The 17,657-nt window shown below is 46.0% G+C and overlaps 1 protein-coding gene across 1 annotated transcript in view; it reads right to left on the bottom strand.

Annotated features, from left to right (window-relative positions):
* The window catches only part of TAF1B (TATA-box binding protein associated factor, RNA polymerase I subunit B), a 48,717-nt gene extending 40,066 nt beyond the window's left edge, over positions 1–8,651 (bottom strand). The window contains exons 1-4 of the mRNA XM_037048698.1: positions 8,520–8,651; positions 7,263–7,361; positions 2,807–2,894; positions 450–547 (exon numbers count right to left, since the gene is read on the bottom strand). Of these exons, the coding sequence (XP_036904593.1) occupies positions 450–547; positions 2,807–2,894; positions 7,263–7,361; positions 8,520–8,537 (303 nt within the window). The 5' untranslated portion in view covers positions 8,538–8,651. The remainder of the gene's footprint in view (positions 1–449; positions 548–2,806; positions 2,895–7,262; positions 7,362–8,519) is intronic.
* Between the last annotated feature and the right edge of the window lie 9,006 nt (positions 8,652–17,657).

The following is a 17,657-nucleotide window of genomic DNA, read 5'->3' as shown; positions in this document are numbered from 1 at the left end:
CCACTATTCTAATGCATCGCTCCCCAGAGCACATCCTGGAACTCGAGTCCCAGAGCCACTGCGCCCACCGAAGGGCTCCCTCCCCAGTCATGACCCCACACATGGGCCCTGTGGAAACTAAGCACGTGCATCAGCACAGAGGGGGCCCAGCAAGGCACCACGTGGCTCGTTTTACTTTAAGCCAGTGTCTCCTGCACATCTCATGTGCAGACAAAAACGCTGTTTATTTCCTCTTAGGTACATTGCTTATTTACATCCTGTAGAATGCACTTTGGGACTAGCTGGTCTAATAAAAGGACTAAAGCAGAAGTATCAGAGATGTGATTCTTCCAGCAGCCCTGGTGTTATTGCAGATAACTCTACTCATCTCCTCCATTTCAATCCTGTTCTTCCCCCGACAACAAAGCATAAGACACAAGTGGCTGACATCTAGACACAAGTGGGCTTACCTTTAATTCTGGGCTCACTCCAAGCGTTTGTAAGGCCTCCGCTTGTTGGCAAAGGATATGCTGAAAACCTTCGCACACGTACCAGTCCCAGCCTCTCTCTAAAGGAGGAAGAAGATGCTTCAGCCCTTCACATCCCTGCTCTTCTCACTGCGCCACCGAGGAGCAACAGGCATGCCCGCCACATGTGGCTGCAATTTTCCCTATCCCTGAATAGGATTTCCTTTCTGACATTCTCTTGCTTCCAATGTAGCGAATTTGTACACAAATGCCAAACACAAACATTAACCTGGCTGGTGTAGCTCAGTGGATTGGGCGTGAGCCTTCGAACCAAAGGATCGCAGTTCGATTCCTAGTCAGGGCACATGCCTGGGTTGCAGGCCAGTTCCCAGTAGGGAATGCACAAGAGGCAACTATACATTGATGTTTCTCTCCCTCTTTCCTTCCCTTCCCCTCTAAAGATAAGTAAATAAAATCTTTTTTAAAAAGACAAACATTTTTATAATTAATCACATTTCATATTTTAAATTACCTATAATTTTTCTGAATTGTTAATGTAGAAGGCAGGAAAATGAATAATCACCACATTTAAAAAAGGAAATGTTTCGAGCACGCACCCCGTAGTTCTGACTGGAAGAGAGGTCAGCGCCCACAGCTCTGCCCCAACTCACCCCCCAAGCAAGGGGACACCAAGCATCTAGGGACCAGATGAACAAAAGCCAGGATGCGGTTGTCCAGGTGACCGGGAAGGACAGCAAGAACGTTCTAAAACAAAGTGCTCACCCTGGGTTTCTGAAAATGGGTCTAGGTTTCAGGGAGAAACCGAAAGGAAAGACATACTACGGAGCTCCGCCTCAGTGTCAGGTGTGTGCGAGGCACGTAAACAGGCTATTTCGGTCAATCCTCAGAACTGCCCCGAGAGACAGGGAAGGAATCTGCCACTGCCACAGACAGGAGCTACACATTTCAACAGAACTGCCTGTTAAAGAACATGCTAGAATCTGTGAAGACCCTTCTGTCTCCCCCCTCCCTGCAGGACCAATGCTGTGCTTTTTGGAGAGGTTACAGCCTTTTCACACACAGCTTCTGAAGTGTTTCTGTGACCCCAGGCGCCCCTTCCCCGCACAGTGCCCCAGGCCTCCCCACTCTGGTGAGGCCAAGAGTTTCTGGACAGCACCTTAGGCTGTCCATGACACACAGAGGAAGGCAGAGGCGCCCCTCAAGGTGAAGTTGAGGGAGCTTCACCTTTGCTATGTGTGTGTGTGTGTACTCTCCCTCCTGCACTGTTCTTCCTACGCTAACTTCGGAGTCTGGGTTCCTATTTCACATAACAAACGGGATCACTGTGTTTGCTTTACCAATGAAGACACTAAGGGCAAAGAGGTTGAATGTAAGACACCTGGAGTCCTCATCGGAAGCACCTGAAGTTCCTGCAGCAATGCACATTTAAACTATACATCTTAATTGTTTATGTGGGTCAAGTCCATGTTAACCAGGCCCTCACCTGACGAAATTTAATTAAAATTAATCGAGTTTCAGTCTAATAAAAATAGTCACTGTGAAAGGTGAAAAAGGAACAGAAGTTAGCATTCAGGAGTTCTCTCCGTCATCCACCCAAGAGTGTTAGCGTGCGCCACACAGACGGTTCCTTAGCATCTGTGCACGCTTATTTCAGGTGTGTGTGTCTTTAAAGCCCCTCGTGCAGAGGCAGCCAATACCATCAGCCCCGTTTCAAACTTGGGGATCAGGCGCTAGGTCATCAGTCACAAGAATAAAAGGCATCAGAGAGACCTGACCTCAGATTCTTCTCAGGGATGGTGGGTTACTTGTACGCACCTGTAAAAGCACCCCCACACTGAGGCTATTTTAAGGGGAAATAATCACCCCTGTTTTAAAAGGGTGTGTTCAGAATTTACGGTGAGAAACAGACCTCTCAAAGTGGAATGTCAGGTTTAACTTGCCTAACCTGACAATTCCAGCTGAATCATTTCAGAAAATAAGCATTTTCCTTTAAGGGACAGAAAATCATATTCATAATAGACGATAAATATAGAACAGAAAAATACATGCCAACAGATGAAAAGAGATATGCTCCTTTTGTTATCGTTATTTTTTTGCATAATAGTTGTCCCACCAGAAAAGCAACTTGAAAATATGCACAGTAAAAAAGGACAAGCTTTAAGACATTTGCTTCCAAGTTTACAATTAATAATTACCCAGTTTAATTCCACTTCATATTACCTGGTTAAAATTCTGGCAACTTCTATAGAATCCATTTCATATTTCATTCCACACCCTCAGATCAGGAAGGCGAAAACCACCACTGAAGAGTGCTAAGCGCATATGAAGGCAGAGCTTACCCGGTTTCTTCTTCCTTTTAAGTCCCCGGTTGATGGCTTGTATTTTGGTGTTGGGAATGGCCTCAGTGCTTAAAACTTCCTTAGATCTCTGTGGGAACCAGAAACGTGTCACTGAAAAGACAGCTTTTCATCTCCCTGAAGATATTTCCAAGCATGTTCTGCAAGTTTAGTGAACCAAACTGTGAGTACCAGGATCAATAATGGTAACATTTGGGGGAAATAACATAAATTTTTGTTATTTTCTCATTCAAAATTACTCAGTACCTAAAGGAGTACCTGGAACATAGTAAACAATGAATAAATGTCTGTTAAATGAATAAACTTTTATTTCAAATCACTTTCTAGTTGTTTCAGATAAAACCTATAGTCAAATTATAGTCACTTTTTTCTGTACTCAAAACACACTTTGGATTAAAATAATTTCTGTATTTTTTATAACCAGCAATGCCTAAACTAGACATCCTACTTTTTTGTATTTGAATAATATGCTAAAACACTTTTATTTATGAAATTATAAAAGTACTACTTTTTACTTTTAATTGCATCTACAGGATTTTGGAGAGACTAAATGGTGAATAAAATTCATCGCAAAGTCTTCAATTCCAAGTGCTCTTAGGAGCTGGTGCCTAAGATTCTGATGTACCCCTCCCCCCCCGCCCGCTGCCCCCCCTCACCGCATTAAGTCTTTTTAAAAATTTTTACAGCCCTGGCTTTAGCTCAGTGGACTGAGCACAGGTTGCAAACCAAAGGGTCACTAGTTTGATTCCCAGTCACGGCGCCTGCCTGGGTTGCAGGCCAGGTCCCCAGTGGGAGCCATGTGAGATGCAACCACACATTAATGTTTCTCTCCCTCTCTTTCTTACTCCCTTCCCCTCTCTAAAAATAAGTAAATAAAATCTTTAATAAATTGTATGAATGTCTTTGATTGCATATATATATTTCTCCTTATTGTTACACCAATAATATTATTTACAGAGGAGTCACAGTTTATAAATAAGAACACAAAGGCAAAAATCACATTGGAATTTAGGTTTTCTAATGCCTGGTTTGGTGACCTGCGCACTTTTTTACTAATATTCAAGTAAAAATTTAGCCATTACTGTATAATTATATAACCCTAATAATTTGTAATTTATTCTAAAGTCTGTCCTAAAAATTGAGCTTCTTTATACTCTTAACATACTCGTAAATTATGTAAAAACATAGAAACACAACTAAGTGTATATTTTTCTTTAAATATATTTCTAACTTCAGTAGTACTTGCAAGCGAAGTTATTTTCTTCCAAGTAATCACTACTTCATACCTTTGTTTAGTACCTTTAAATACGCTGGCACTTAAATAGAAATGACTTTATGTGCAAGTAATACATAAGCAGTTACTCATAAATCTGACTTCCCAAAAGCAATTAACTTTTTAAAAGACAACCACACACAAAAATTTAAAGGCAGTGAATTCCTCTTCTAAACTGTGGCTGAGCTGGAAACATAAGGCTTGTTCCACCAGGAATGTCAAGCTAGAATCACCTCCCAAGTGGAGACTCAGAGCAGAGGGCCACTTCAGGAACAGCGTGCTCAGCTCCGACCCCACCAGCGTCCACCACTGCCTATCCGAACAGTGAGCAGCTGAACACAGCCCGAGAGAACTAGACTTCAAATATGAGGCCTTCCGTGCTTCCAAGGTGTTAATAAGCCAAAACAAAAAGCACCGAAATCACATCAAAAAGTGTCAGTACCTGATGCTAATTTCATTCAGGTTGTTGACTCCTTGTACCCCTTTCCGTAATGTTAATAAAGGAATGTTTTTACTGCAAAGAAAACTATATTTGACGTGTCACTAGCCATGGAATTTTGTCATCAGTGATCACATAAATGCTGCCTGGTGCCATCGTCCGAGTGGCACGATGACCCCTGCACGTCCACATTCTCTCCTGTATTTACAGAATGTTCATGATTTATGAGAGGTTATTTATCGCACTGAGATGCGATCTCGCACCCATAACATCTGATGTTCTGCAAAGAGGAATGTAGAAGAGATGTATTTTTAAAAACCTTTTCATTTGAATCACCCTATGTAAAAAATAAATCAGTAATTTAGACGTTCTAAATCTCTAAAGGAGATTTTTTAAAAAGATTTTACTTATTTCTCTTTAGGGAGGGGAGAGGAGGGAGGAAGAGAGAAAGACCTGCCAGGGCTAAAGGAGACCCTACAGACGCTCTCACAGAAATGGAAGCAGCGCCCCCGGCCACACTCCCCTGCGGTTTCTGAGACACTGTGTCTTCCAGCTGTTTCCCTTTGTATGCACGGGGCGTATGCACGTGTATGCATCTCCTGGGGCGTATACTGAAGGAAACCAATTGCTGTTTCTCTCTTTTTCTCCCTCCTTTCCCTCTCTTTAAAAATAAATTAAAGAGGGCTGTGCTAATCCTCTCTGTATCGTTCCAGTTTTAGTGTATGTGCTGCTGAAGCGAGAACAATAAAAGTATCTTTAAAAAAAAGGGACACTACATTCTTGACAAGTTATTCCATTCAGGTTGATGATCTTTCACACGTGGAACTGGATAGTTGTATTAAGATCTTTCAAGTTTAAAAAAAGGGCCCTGACTGGAGTGGCTCAGTGGATGGAGTGCCAGCCTGTGAACCAGGGGGTCGCTGGTTGAATCCCTGGTCAGGGCACAGGCCTGGGTTGCAGGCCGGGGCCCTGCTAGGGGCATTCGGGAGGCAACCAATCAATCGATGTATCTCTTGTGCATCAGTGTTTCCCTCCCTTTTTTCCCCCTCCCTCCCCCTCTCTAAATGAATAAATAAAATACTTTTTAAAAATGACTGTAGCAGATTTTACCAGACAGAAACAGATGAAAATGTTATCAAAGACAGAAGTAGAAGCAGCAATTAGTTAATAGTTTAACTTCTATAAAAACAGCACGCTAACTTCATCTGTTAACGGCGAACAGGCCGTATAGACACTGGGCCCGTCTTCACTGTGTTCACGTCTACGCTGCGGGTGCAGACGCAGCTGTGAGTGAACTGCAGAGAGGAGCAAACGACACGTGCTTGTGAAGTATGCCACTTGGGGGTGTCCAAAACCATCACCGCAATCAAGATCATGAACTTTCCATTGCCCCAGCCACTTCATCAGAGAAGCACTTATCTTTCAGATGCTCCGTGTGACTAAGGGAAGGAGACAAGAACTTCCGCTGGGGGTGGAATAACAAGGTCTGTCTCCAGGAAAGTTCTTGTGTAACTCAGCTGCAAGCTAAACTAACCACTTTTTCCAAAGGAATTTTTTTTTAGTTTCATATATTTTCCCCAAGTTTTCACTTGTTTAGGGTAGGAGGGTAAATCTGGTTCCTCATCCTCCACTGTGGCCAGAAGCACAAGTCTACGCTACTTTTACCTGTCCCCAATATGCCTTCCTCACGCTGACATGGTGAAGGTAGTGTCTGCTCCTCCCCGGCTCTGCAGACTTGGAGCAATTCCTTTTCCAGGGAGAAGAGTCCGGCATTTGCCGACCGTCCGGTAGCAGGCTGTCCTGCCCGTAACCAGAGCAGGACTCAGCACTCTCAGCATGAAGGGAGCCTCATTCATCAAGGCCACCCAGGACACTATGACGCTCTCTAGTTTAAGAGGCAGGTGTGTTAGGATGAAATGAACACTGGGGTTGGAAAACTCAGGTTCAAGTCCTGGCCCAACACTTTACACTGGTGTGTCTTTGGCAAACTCTCTCACCTGGTGGGTCCTGCTCGCCCCGTCTACAGATCGGCATGATAGCTTACCTCACTGCTTGTTATGAGGAGGAAATCAAATAGCGACCAGAAAACATCTGGCAACTTCTAAGGTATTGTGCAAAGATAAAATAATAATAAGGCATATTTCCAAACTTCCCAACAGCCCTCAATCTTTCTAATGTTTCAGCTTCCAAAGCACTAAGCTACCACAACACATTAAAAACTCTTAAGTATTGCCCTGGCTGGTGTAGCTCAGTGGATTGAGCGCGGGCCTGTGAACCACACAATTGCTGTTCGATTCCCAGTCAGGGCACATGCCTGGGTTGCAGGCCAGTTCCCAGCAGGGGACGCACGAGAGGCAACCATACATTGATATTTCTCTCCCTCTCTCCTTCCCTTCCCCTCCAAAGATAAATAAATAAAATCTTAAAAAAAGAAAACAAAACTTTAAAAAAAACTCTTAAGTATTAACTAATAAAATGAAATGCATCATCCTCTAAGCACAATTTTAATTATTTCCTCTTAAACTATACAGTCTGAATCAGGAAATCATTTGTATATATGGCCCACCATAATTTCAAGAGCTCATCCTCACTTTAATGTACAAATTCCTTCACCTCTTAAGTCCTTGAAGACCACTTACATTCTTGGAATTTGGACATTGCAAGACTGATAAAAATACATCAATTCTTCATCATAAGCAAGTTCATAGATGAGACCTGTCACTTACTTCCGTAACGTTGTGGCAAGAAGTACAGTAATACCTGCCCTCGTCAGTCAGGCCCCAGGACACGGCAGCACACTGAGTGCAACGCTCTCGGAACTCTTTCTGCAGGAGAAGAGGGAAGCCACAGTCGGTACATCGTGCCTAAACCTACCCTGCAGTTCCACAAGTTTCACCCCACAAATGTGTTCAAATCACAGAAAATTAGAAAACATACGAGAGATTATCTATAAATGGGGAGAACAGCAATTGAGTTTCTTGAGCAGTTTGAAATGGAATTAGCCTATTAAACAAAAGTTTCTAAAATATGCAATGTGTAAGGGCCAATAATGAAGAAATGGTGGTAGGGGTGAAATGGAAAAAAAGATGAGTCAGTAAAACTCCTAGAAAAGGCTGTGATGAAGAGAGATAAAATTTAAGTATGGAGAAGACTTAAAAAATAAAAACAGCATACCATGGGAAACTTCTTCTCAGACACTAAAAACATGGTCTCACCACAAAGAAGCCAGATTTTTATTAGCGTTGTTTCAAGTCCTGATGGATTCATTCAGCAAAACAGAGTATCAACTATCTACATACTGGCATTTGACTGGGTGGTGAAGATCCAATGGTGAGCAAAGCAGGATTCCTACTCAGGGCAGGTACAGGCTAATGGGGAGTTACAATGGCCAATGTCACAGATGTTACCAGTTCATCACTCCATTACCATCTATTGGGCATCTGCAATGAGTAAGCCTTCTCCTTACCCAGCACTTTCCACACACACCTAGACTCACTAAGGTACTGATGCCCGACTCTGGTGTTTGACATTACCGTTGATCTAATTACAGAATACTCTAATACCATCATAGAGTGCGGCGTTTTATGTAGTCTGCCAACAATGAACACCAAGTTTATTTTGGCAAGTTGCTCCCGTTTTCATCAACGCCGTATTGATAACTAGCACTATTTGGAGTGTCTCCAGCCCCAGTTTGGACTGTCCCAGAGACCGGGAATTATTCCCAGTAACTCCCAAGGGGTTACTTGGGGACACTCTCATTCCAAGCCCGGTCCTCCTTCGCTTACCCCAGCATCAAAGGGAACTGGGGGCGGGGGGGTGCTCCCGTCCAGAGAGGATGAGCCACTAGGGTGCACACCCCCCAAAATCCACAACTCTACCCTCCTCTTGAATGATACCCAGAGGGGCTATCACCCCAGCCTCCCTTCACCCACAACCTCATCCGACCAGAAACTCCCTTCTCTTCCCCCAAAACCCGCGCTCACCGCCTCCTCTAAGTCCATGACGACGCTGCCGCCGTTGACGCCGCCGGGCCCGTTACCCGGGAAGCGAGGGCAGCTTCCGGGAGCCCGAGAGCAGCCTTCCGGGCGGAACCCGAGACCCTGACTTTGGATTCCGGGCGCGTGGGGCCGCTGGAGTACCTCGGCTCGCTCGGGGGCCGAAACTCGCAAATCCTTCATCTCCCGCCCAGACAGCATCCCTTTCCAAGTCAAGGTAACCAGACACCAGTAAGGAGCTGGGCGGTGCCAGCTCGGAGCTGATCCAATCACACTCTGCCGTTAATTCCCAGACTCGCTCCGGATTCTGGCTGCAGGGAGCTCTCCACTCCGTACCGGCTTTTAATAGCACGCGGGGGCCCGGGGTTCCAGGGAAAATACAGATTACGGGGTTAGACCTGGGATTCTGATCACGGAAGTTTCTCCTTCCTTGTGCCTCAGTTTCCTCCTCTGTAAAAGTTAGCTATTACCCTTCTCATTGAGCCTCACGGAAGTGCCCACAAATTTACCTTTTCTCGTTCTTTCACTGGGTTGGCACATTCCCTGATTTATTCCTTAAGCAGGACTGTTTTAGGTCCTAAGGATTCAGCAGTGAACAAAGTAAACAAAAGTCCCTTTTTTATTTACTCGCCACGGAAGTTATGTTCTGGTTGAGAGAGATAAAAATAAATAAGGAAATATATGGTGTGATAAAGGTAATTAGTGCCAAGCAGAAAAGCAGGAGAGGAGAAGGGGGCTATAGGGTGGTCTCCATTTTAATGGAGGGGTCAAGAAAAGTCTCACTAAGAAGGTGACCTTTGAGGCAAGAAAGCCAGAGTCATGTTGGGGACATCATGTTGGGGACATCCTGCCAAGCAGGATCAGTAGGAACTAAGGCCCTGAGTCCTGAGCCTCATGCCAAGTCATCCAAAGATCAGCGAGGTCAGGGAATGGCGGGAACAGTGAGCTGGAGGGAGAGCAGAAAACAGGGTAGGGCACAATATGTTTTATGGACTTTGACTTGGAGAAATCAGGGAGCCACTGGAAGAATTACATCATCTGACGTATGTTTAACAGATGAGTCTGGCTGTTGTGGGGAGAAGAGACTGCCGGAGGCAAAGGCAGAAGCTGGGAGACGAGTCAGGAGACTCATAATAACACAAACCAGTTAGAATGGTAGCTTGAATCCAGTAAAAGTAGTGGAGGCCGTGGTAAGCAGACAGAATCCGGAAATACAGATTCTGAAGGTAAAGCCATAAGGATATTTTGAAGGACAAGAAATGGGCTGTAAGAGAAAGAAAGGAGTCAAGGATGACTTCAAGATTTTTGCCCTGGACCACCAGAAGGGTGAGGCTGCCACTGACTGAGCAGGGGCAGACTGTGGGTAGAGTGGTTTGGGAGTGGGGGAAAAGAGGAATAAAAAATTTGATTTTGAACATATTATGTTAGGGATATCTAGAGGACTCCAGGTAGGATGAGAAGGCCATTGGATATGGGAGTCAGATTCGAGACTGGAGTTATGTCTGTCAAGATGGTATTTAAGGACATTAGATAAGATCACCAAGGGAGGGGCTCTGCGTTCATTCATTCCTTATTCACTGATCGACCCATTAATTTCACAAAGCCATTAAACACCCACTACAGGCCAGGCCGTGTGCCCGCAAGTGGGAAGTGAGGGATAAACAGGGCAGAGCCCTGCCTTCGAGAGGCCCCAGTCCCACGGAGCAGCCGGCCTGACTATTCGGTCATGGCACCCCGTACGCGCTCTTCACCACCTGCATCCCCAGTGTCTTTACCAGGCTCTGTGAGACAGCAGACTTTCCAGGGAGCCTCACCCACCTTCAAAGCACCAAGGACCGTCCTAGGAATGCTGACCATAAGGCTTTTGTTGTCTACAACAGCCCTGATTTTAACTGTTGAATCATTAGAGGGGGCAGCACCGAGCGTCCGGTTAACTAGGAGTTCGTGCATTGAGCTAGAAAAGCCCCAGAACATCAGGGATTTTTGTCTTTTTTTATTGCTATACACCCAGGACCCAGAGCAGTGCATAGCACCTAGGGGGGTGATCAATAACTATTTGTTGAATGGATGAGTGACTTTGTAAGATTTTATGTATATACAAAGCATTTTATTTATTTTTTAAAATATTTTATTTATTTTTAGAGAGAGGAGATGGGANCTGCCAAGATGGTATTTAAGGACATTAGATAAGATCACCAAGGGAGGGGCTCTGTGTTCATTCATTCCTTATTCACTGATCGACCCATTAATTTCACAAAGCCATTAAACACCCACTATAGGCCAGGCCGTGTGCCCGCAAGTGGGAAGTGAGGGATAAACAGGGCAGAGCCCTGCCTTCGAGAGGCCCCAGTCCCACGGAGCAGCCGGCCTGACTATTCGGTCATGGCACCCCGTACGTGCTCTTGACCACCTGCATCCCCAGTGTCTTTACCAGGCTCTGTGAGACAGCAGACTTTCCAGGGAGCCTCACCCACCTTCAAAGCACCAAGGACCGTCCTAGGAATGCTGACCATAAGGCTTTTGTTGTCTACAACAGCCCTGATTTTAACTGTTGAATCATTAGAGGGGGCAGCACCGAGCGTCCGGTTAACTAGGAGTTCGTGCATTGAGCTAGAAAAGCCCCAGAACATCAGGGATTTTTGTCTTTTTTTATTGCTATACACCCAGGACCCAGAACAGTGCGTAGCACCTAGGGGGTGATCAATAACTATTTGTTGAATGGATGAGTGACTTTGTAAGATTTTATGTATATACAAAGCATTTTATTTATTTTTTAAAATATTTTATTTATTTATTTTTAGAGAGAGGAGATGGGAAGGAGAAAGAGTGGGAGAGAAACATTAGTGTGTGGTTGCCTCTCATGTGTCCCCTACTGGGGACCTGGCCTGCAACCCAGGCATGTGCCCTGACTGGGAATCAAACCAGCAACCCTTTGCTTCACAGGCCCATGCTCAATCCACTGAGCTACACCAGCCAGGGCCCCCTATCTCTACTTAAGGAATCAACTCTATCAGTAAAAACCATCTCACAAAGAAAACCCTAGTCTCAAATGGCATAAAATTGATAAATTCTACCAAAGTCCATTTTCTTTCAAAAACATAGATGCAAAAGTTTCATACAAAACATCAGCAAACTGAATGCAACTCCTTCAGTGCATTCAGCAATATATAAATAGGATAATAAATCAAAACCAAGTTGCGTTTATTCTAGGAAGGCAAAGCCGGGTTAACTAATATTAAACGGCAACAAGAAGTCAGACAAACCCAGATGGTGTGGTACAAAGACAGACCAAAAGATCAGTGGAACTGAATAGAAAGTCCAGAAACTGACTTATAAATGCATGTCAGTTAACCTGATTTACAACAAAGTTTCAACAAAAATTCGGTGGGGGGAAGGATTGTTTTACAAGACGTTATTCTGGATCATATGAATTGTACATTCATATGAAAAGAAAATTATCAACCCAAGCCTCACACCATACACAAAACTTACATGTTAAGGTAGAACCACAAAGCCTCTAGGGGGAAAAAATAGGTATATGTTTCTAAGACTTGGGATAGGGTTAAAAGGTAATAAAGAAGCACTATCTGTGGAATAAAAAATCGTTCCCTGGAACCTCATTAAAATGAAGAACTTTGGTTCATCAAAACACATTGTAGCCCTGTCCTGTGTGGCTCCGTTGGTTGGAGTGTCATCCTGTAAACCAAAGGGCTGAGGGTTCAATTCCTGGCCAGGGCACATGCCTGAGTTTTGGGTCCATCCCCCTGTCAGGGTGTGTACAGGTGGCAACTGATCGACATTTCTCTCCCTCTTTCTCCCTTCCTCCCCTCTCTCTAAAATCAGTGAGCATGCCCTTGGTTGAGGATTTAAAAAAACACATTGCGAAGGTAAACAAAAAACTGGAAGAAGATATTCTCAATACACATAGTCAACAAAAGATGTATTCCTAAGAAACAAAGAATTTCCACGGGCTCTGTGGAACCTGTGCCGTGTGCCTTTCATTCCCAGCCCTGCAGCCTCTCTTGTCAAGATCACTGGCGACCCCACGTCCAGACCCTGTCAGCCCCAGTCTCCACCTTGCGGCCATCCCCAGGAGCGGGACCTCCGCTGGAAGCGGACAGAGACCTGTGGGAGGAAGGGCCCGAGGCTCTTCGCACCATTCTTACTGAATTGCACTTCCGGTTAGGCCCCCATCGGTTCAAACCCTCCCAAGCCTCCCGGCAGGGACGCTAACAACACTGGTCTTCGTAAAGCGAAAGCAAGCCAGGCTTTCCCCTAAGCGTGTTAATTCGTGTTAACTCGTTTGAATCTCGCAGTCATCACGGCCCCGTTTTGCAGACGAGAGAACTCGCACCCAGGGAGGGCACTGGAAGCTGAGGCAGCGGCTGAGCCGGGTCAACACCGGGGGACCTGGCGGAGAAGGCGCGGTGGTGGCTGCCCTGCCGTGACCTCCGGAGGGACTGGGCGCGACCTGGTTAAGTATGGCCCTTCACAGACGACTTCTGTGGTGGAGGCAGAAAGGCGTTGGCTGTGTGAGCACCTCAGGTGATGCTGTAAGAAGCAGAGAATGTTTGCATACTGCCGCTCTTCAGTCAAGCTGAGAGACCGTACATTACTCAAAACAATATTGTTACCAAGAGAAATGCTCTGTGTTGAGTCTACGAGTGGCTGCTGATTGGACGGGGTAGTTACTGGAACAGTTCGTTGCGTTTCCTTCGGTCAGGTCGTAGCTCCAAAAGCGCATTATTCAAGTAGCGAGAACACAGCGAACGAAGGCTCACGCTAGTCATTTCTGAAAGCCAACAAATGACTTAGGAATTCTTAGACTGGCTTGATAAATGCTCTCCGTGACAGCTTACATCATTCTATAAGCACTTTTATTCTGTAGATACAGAAATATACTTTGGTCAATTTAGAAAATAGAAGGGGCTGTATTTTAAATTTACTCAAATACATTTAAATTTCGAGTATTCCTTCCAAGGCCACAGTTAGGCACTTCCATTTATTAATAATTCTAAGCATGTTAAGACATCATTGCTGGATTTTGAACAGAGGAGCGACTTGATTTAATTTATGCTTCGAAGTGTTTCTCAGGCCTCGGGGTGGGGAACAGACTACAGAGAACAGGGCAGAGTTGGGGTGACGAATGGGGGGCCCGGAAGCAGAGCCCTTGGACATGCGCACAGTGAGAAACAGATATATTGGGCTGGCCAAAAAGTGCATTCGGTGTTTTCCTGTAGAACGGCTCTAGTAGCAATTAGTTGTCTTTACCTTCGTTCGAAACCATGTTGTTAGATGGTATTGTGACAGCTGTCCTATCAGCGTGCATTTAAAAAAAACTTACCAGAATTGGTGAATTTTTGTGTAGCCATTTAATAATATTGAAGATCGAAGAAACTATGTAACATTTTCAGCATGTGATGCTTTATTATTTCAAGACAGGTAAAAACACAACTAAAATGCAAAAAAAAAAAAGACGGGTGCCGTGCGTGGAGAAGGTGCGGTGACTGATCGAAGGTGTCAGAAGTGGTTGTGAGGTTTCTCGCTGCAGATTTCTCGTTGGACGATGCGCCACGATCGGGTGGACCAGCTGGAGTCGATAGCGATCAAATCGAGACATTAATTGAGAACAATCAATGTTCTACCATACGGGAGATGGCCGACACACTCAAAATGTCCAAGTCAATGAAGTTATTGGTGAAAACAAAAACTATGCCTTATTTTACGGAAAACACCACAGGCAGACCCACTATGTCGAAGGCGGAGCCAACCCTGGGTGGGGTGTTGTTAGGAGGAAGAGCAGAGAACTGGGCAATAGTGAAAGGAGATAGGGAAAAGGTAAAAAATGTGAACTCTTGTGGTATCTGTGTATGCTAACGGCAACGCATACCAGTTCCTGAGTGAGAGGGAGTGTTGTGGGAGAATGTCCTGGAGCCAGTCAGAGGGAGAGATTTCGGAGATTCGCCCGATGGGGCTGCCTCTAGGGGCTGCCTCTAGGGGCTGCATTATTCTTATGCTACCAGCCACAGGAATTCCAGGAATGTGGCCTCCAGCGGTCCCATGGTCCTACCACCTCCTCCAGACCCTGGGACACCACCCACATCCCAGGGCTTGGAGCCCAGGACACTCAGCTAAACCTTTAGTTAAAGCGGCTCTCCTAAGTGTGGAAGTAGCTAAATATTTCAAGGAGGCAACCGAACAGGCTCTGCCATTGGGAGAGTAGACCAGACTCTGGCCCTGAAACTTACCTGCTGGCTTTGCGACCTGGACAAGCCACTTCTCCGAGTCTCAGTTTTCTTACCCGCAGTCAGGAGAGGACAACGTCACCAAGACCCCTCCTTAGACTGTTGGGCACACGCAGGCTAACGGCTGTGCAGAGGCGTGGTCAAAGCCGCGCCAACTGCGAAGGTGGACGGCGAAGTGGCCGTTGTCATGCCCCCGAATTCACTACATCGGCCCCCCATTCATCTCAGGAAACCGGCAGAGCTCGGGAAGGCAGCGCCGCTCCTCCCTGGGCTTTCATGTTCACGGCTGGGCTCCCAAGTTTTTCTAAAAGATGAGAGCAAGTCTCCACTCCTCGCCAGAGCCTCTGAATATCATCACAGACATGAGCCTATCGCTCCCAGATCATCACCCCAAAGGGAGAGACCTAGTGTCTTCCAAGCTTTCTGGGAGCTTATTAAATTCTAATCACAAAGCACAGAGATGTGCCAGAAAAGCACACAGCATCCTTGACCCCTGTCACACTTGAGGCTCCTTCCTCCCTGCACTCCCAGGGGTGGGCCCCCGAGTGTCCCACGGCCGGCCTGCGGCCTGGTCCATCCGTAACCAAAGCCCAAGGGCCCTGCAGTTTGCAGAGGCCTGGAGAGGAGGGTCACAGGGTGGGTACTTGGTGGGTCCATAGTGCAGTGCACTGGGCCAGGCCCATTACCCGGGTCACCTGGTCATTGAGCTGGGAGGTTATCATTCTCTCCTTCTCACATAGGAAGGGAAACTGAGGCTCAGCAGGTCAAATCAGGTGATGTGGCCAGCAAGAGGCAGAGGGGAGTCTCAGCTTGGTTCTGCCCGCTCCAAGGAGCCTGCTTGCTCTGCCAGAGTGTCCAGACTGAGTGCTTTGTGAGGTTTCCTAGTGAGTGGATCAGGGCCTCTGGGCACAGAGCTGCCTTCGAAGGACGTCGCTGGCCAGCAGGCATGGCCCCAGGTAAACTGAGGCAGACAACCTCCTGCAGTTCGTGTGAGGTGCTCAGAGTCTGACTTGAACTCAGGAGTTTCCCAAACTCGCAAGTGATAAGATCTCAGGCAAAGCTGCAGAACCTGCTGAGGGCTGGTTTCCCCACCTCCAGTCTCAGGGCAGACCAGGCCTTGCTCCCCTTCCCTTCCAGGAACAGGGCCACCGGACTGTGGCTCGGGCCACAGGCCTTCGAGCCCCAGAAAGGTCAGTCCCAGCTGTGACCATCCCATGGCCAGGACAGGCCATGTAATTCGTGGTCTGTTTTTAAAATCCTTGCCTAATCCAAGATCACTAAGATTTTCTCCTCTTTTTTTTTTTAAGAAGGCTTATAGTTTTAGCTCACTATTGTGCATCTAGTCAACCAATTATTCCAGCACATTTTGTTGAAGAAATTACCTTTCCCCCCATTTAATTGTCCTGGCACCTTGGCTAAGAAATCAGTGGACCACATGTATGTGTAGGTCTGTTGGCGGACTTTCTGTGTGGTGCCATCCGTCTGTGCGTCGACCATCACTTGAGTGCCGTCCTCAGTCGCCGCTGGCTTTCTGGCAGGTCTCGCGAGCCTATGATGTGAGTCCTCCAATTCCGCTCTTTTTCCTTCTCGTCTTGGCTATCCTCTACGCTTTGTATTTCCACGTAAATCTCAAAAGTTGCTCACTCAGTTTTTCAAAGTAACTCTGCTAATATTTTGAATGTTCTTATGTTTAACCTATGAATCAGGTGTGCAGGGAAAACTGGCATTTTAACAATATTGAATCTTCAAGCCTTTGAGTATGGTATAGCTCACCATATATAGTTATCTTAATTTCTCTCAGTGATATTTTAATAGTTTTTAGAGTATAGTTATTGCTCCTATTCATTAAATTTATCACTGTTTCATAATTTTGTGTGTGTATTTCAGGAAGACAGAGGGAGAGAAGGCGGCGGGTGGGGGGGAGGGCCAAGAAAGACGTTAATGGAATTATAATCCAATTAGAAAATAATCTGTGTTTTATGTCCCCATTTGAGGGGAAGAGAAGAAATATTTATACAGAAAACTTTGGAAGATTATACACTTATCAAAACAGTAACAGCAATCCTATCTGGGCAGTTCGATCATGAATGATTTCTACATGTTTATTGTCATTTGCATTTTTCTAGATATGGACAATGCAATGTGTATTATTCTTTTCGGAGAACAGAGTAAGCTCTGGATCCCTTAGGCTGTCATTCCCGCTCTCCACCCCCTGCCAGTAAAGGTCGGTCTAGACGCGCTCCTCACAGAAGCGCCGTTGGCCTCGGAGAACCACGCAGCACTTCCCGGTCCACCCTGCGTCTCCCGTGCCCGCCCCTTTCCCCAGTTCTGTCCCTCGTCAGGAACTCCCTCGTCACACACCCTCCCTTCCTGCTGGAAGTCCAACCCATTCGAAGTGAATGTGATAAAATATAAGTTAAAGAAAAAAAATCCAAACTGTATGGAGTGAGCAGTTTCAACTAGTTAGGGAAATGCCAGGACCAGACCCGGGAGACACAGTGGGACTGATGTGCAGCAGCAGCACCCGTGTGCTGGGAGTATAATCTGGTTTTGCCTTTGGTTACACTTTCAAAATCTCTTACAATGACCTGTTAAAGTGGTAAGAGGGGAAATAATCTTTAAGACCTGTATCAAATGCTAACACCTCCAAGATCTTTAATAAAAGTGAAAATGTCCATTTTACACTCTCTGGCTCATGTCTCCTAACCATCGAACTGCGTGGGTGCGTGGACCCAGCGGAAGGCCCTGAATCTGGAGGCAAACCTGGGTCCCAGTGGCCTCTCCTCTCTCTGGCCCGTGGGGCACAGGGCCCCTCCCCTCTCTGAGTTTCTGGCTCCTCCGGGGGCGGCGGCAAGGGTTAACTGAGACCAAGGGAATATGC

The sequence above is a fragment of the Sturnira hondurensis genome, unplaced genomic scaffold, assembly GCF_014824575.4.
Source record: "Sturnira hondurensis isolate 20B ecotype Veracruz unplaced genomic scaffold, ASM1482457v3 Scaffold0006413, whole genome shotgun sequence".
Classification (NCBI taxonomy): domain Eukaryota; kingdom Metazoa; phylum Chordata; class Mammalia; order Chiroptera; family Phyllostomidae; genus Sturnira; species Sturnira hondurensis.
This window is presented reverse-complemented; position numbering and strand designations above follow the sequence as displayed.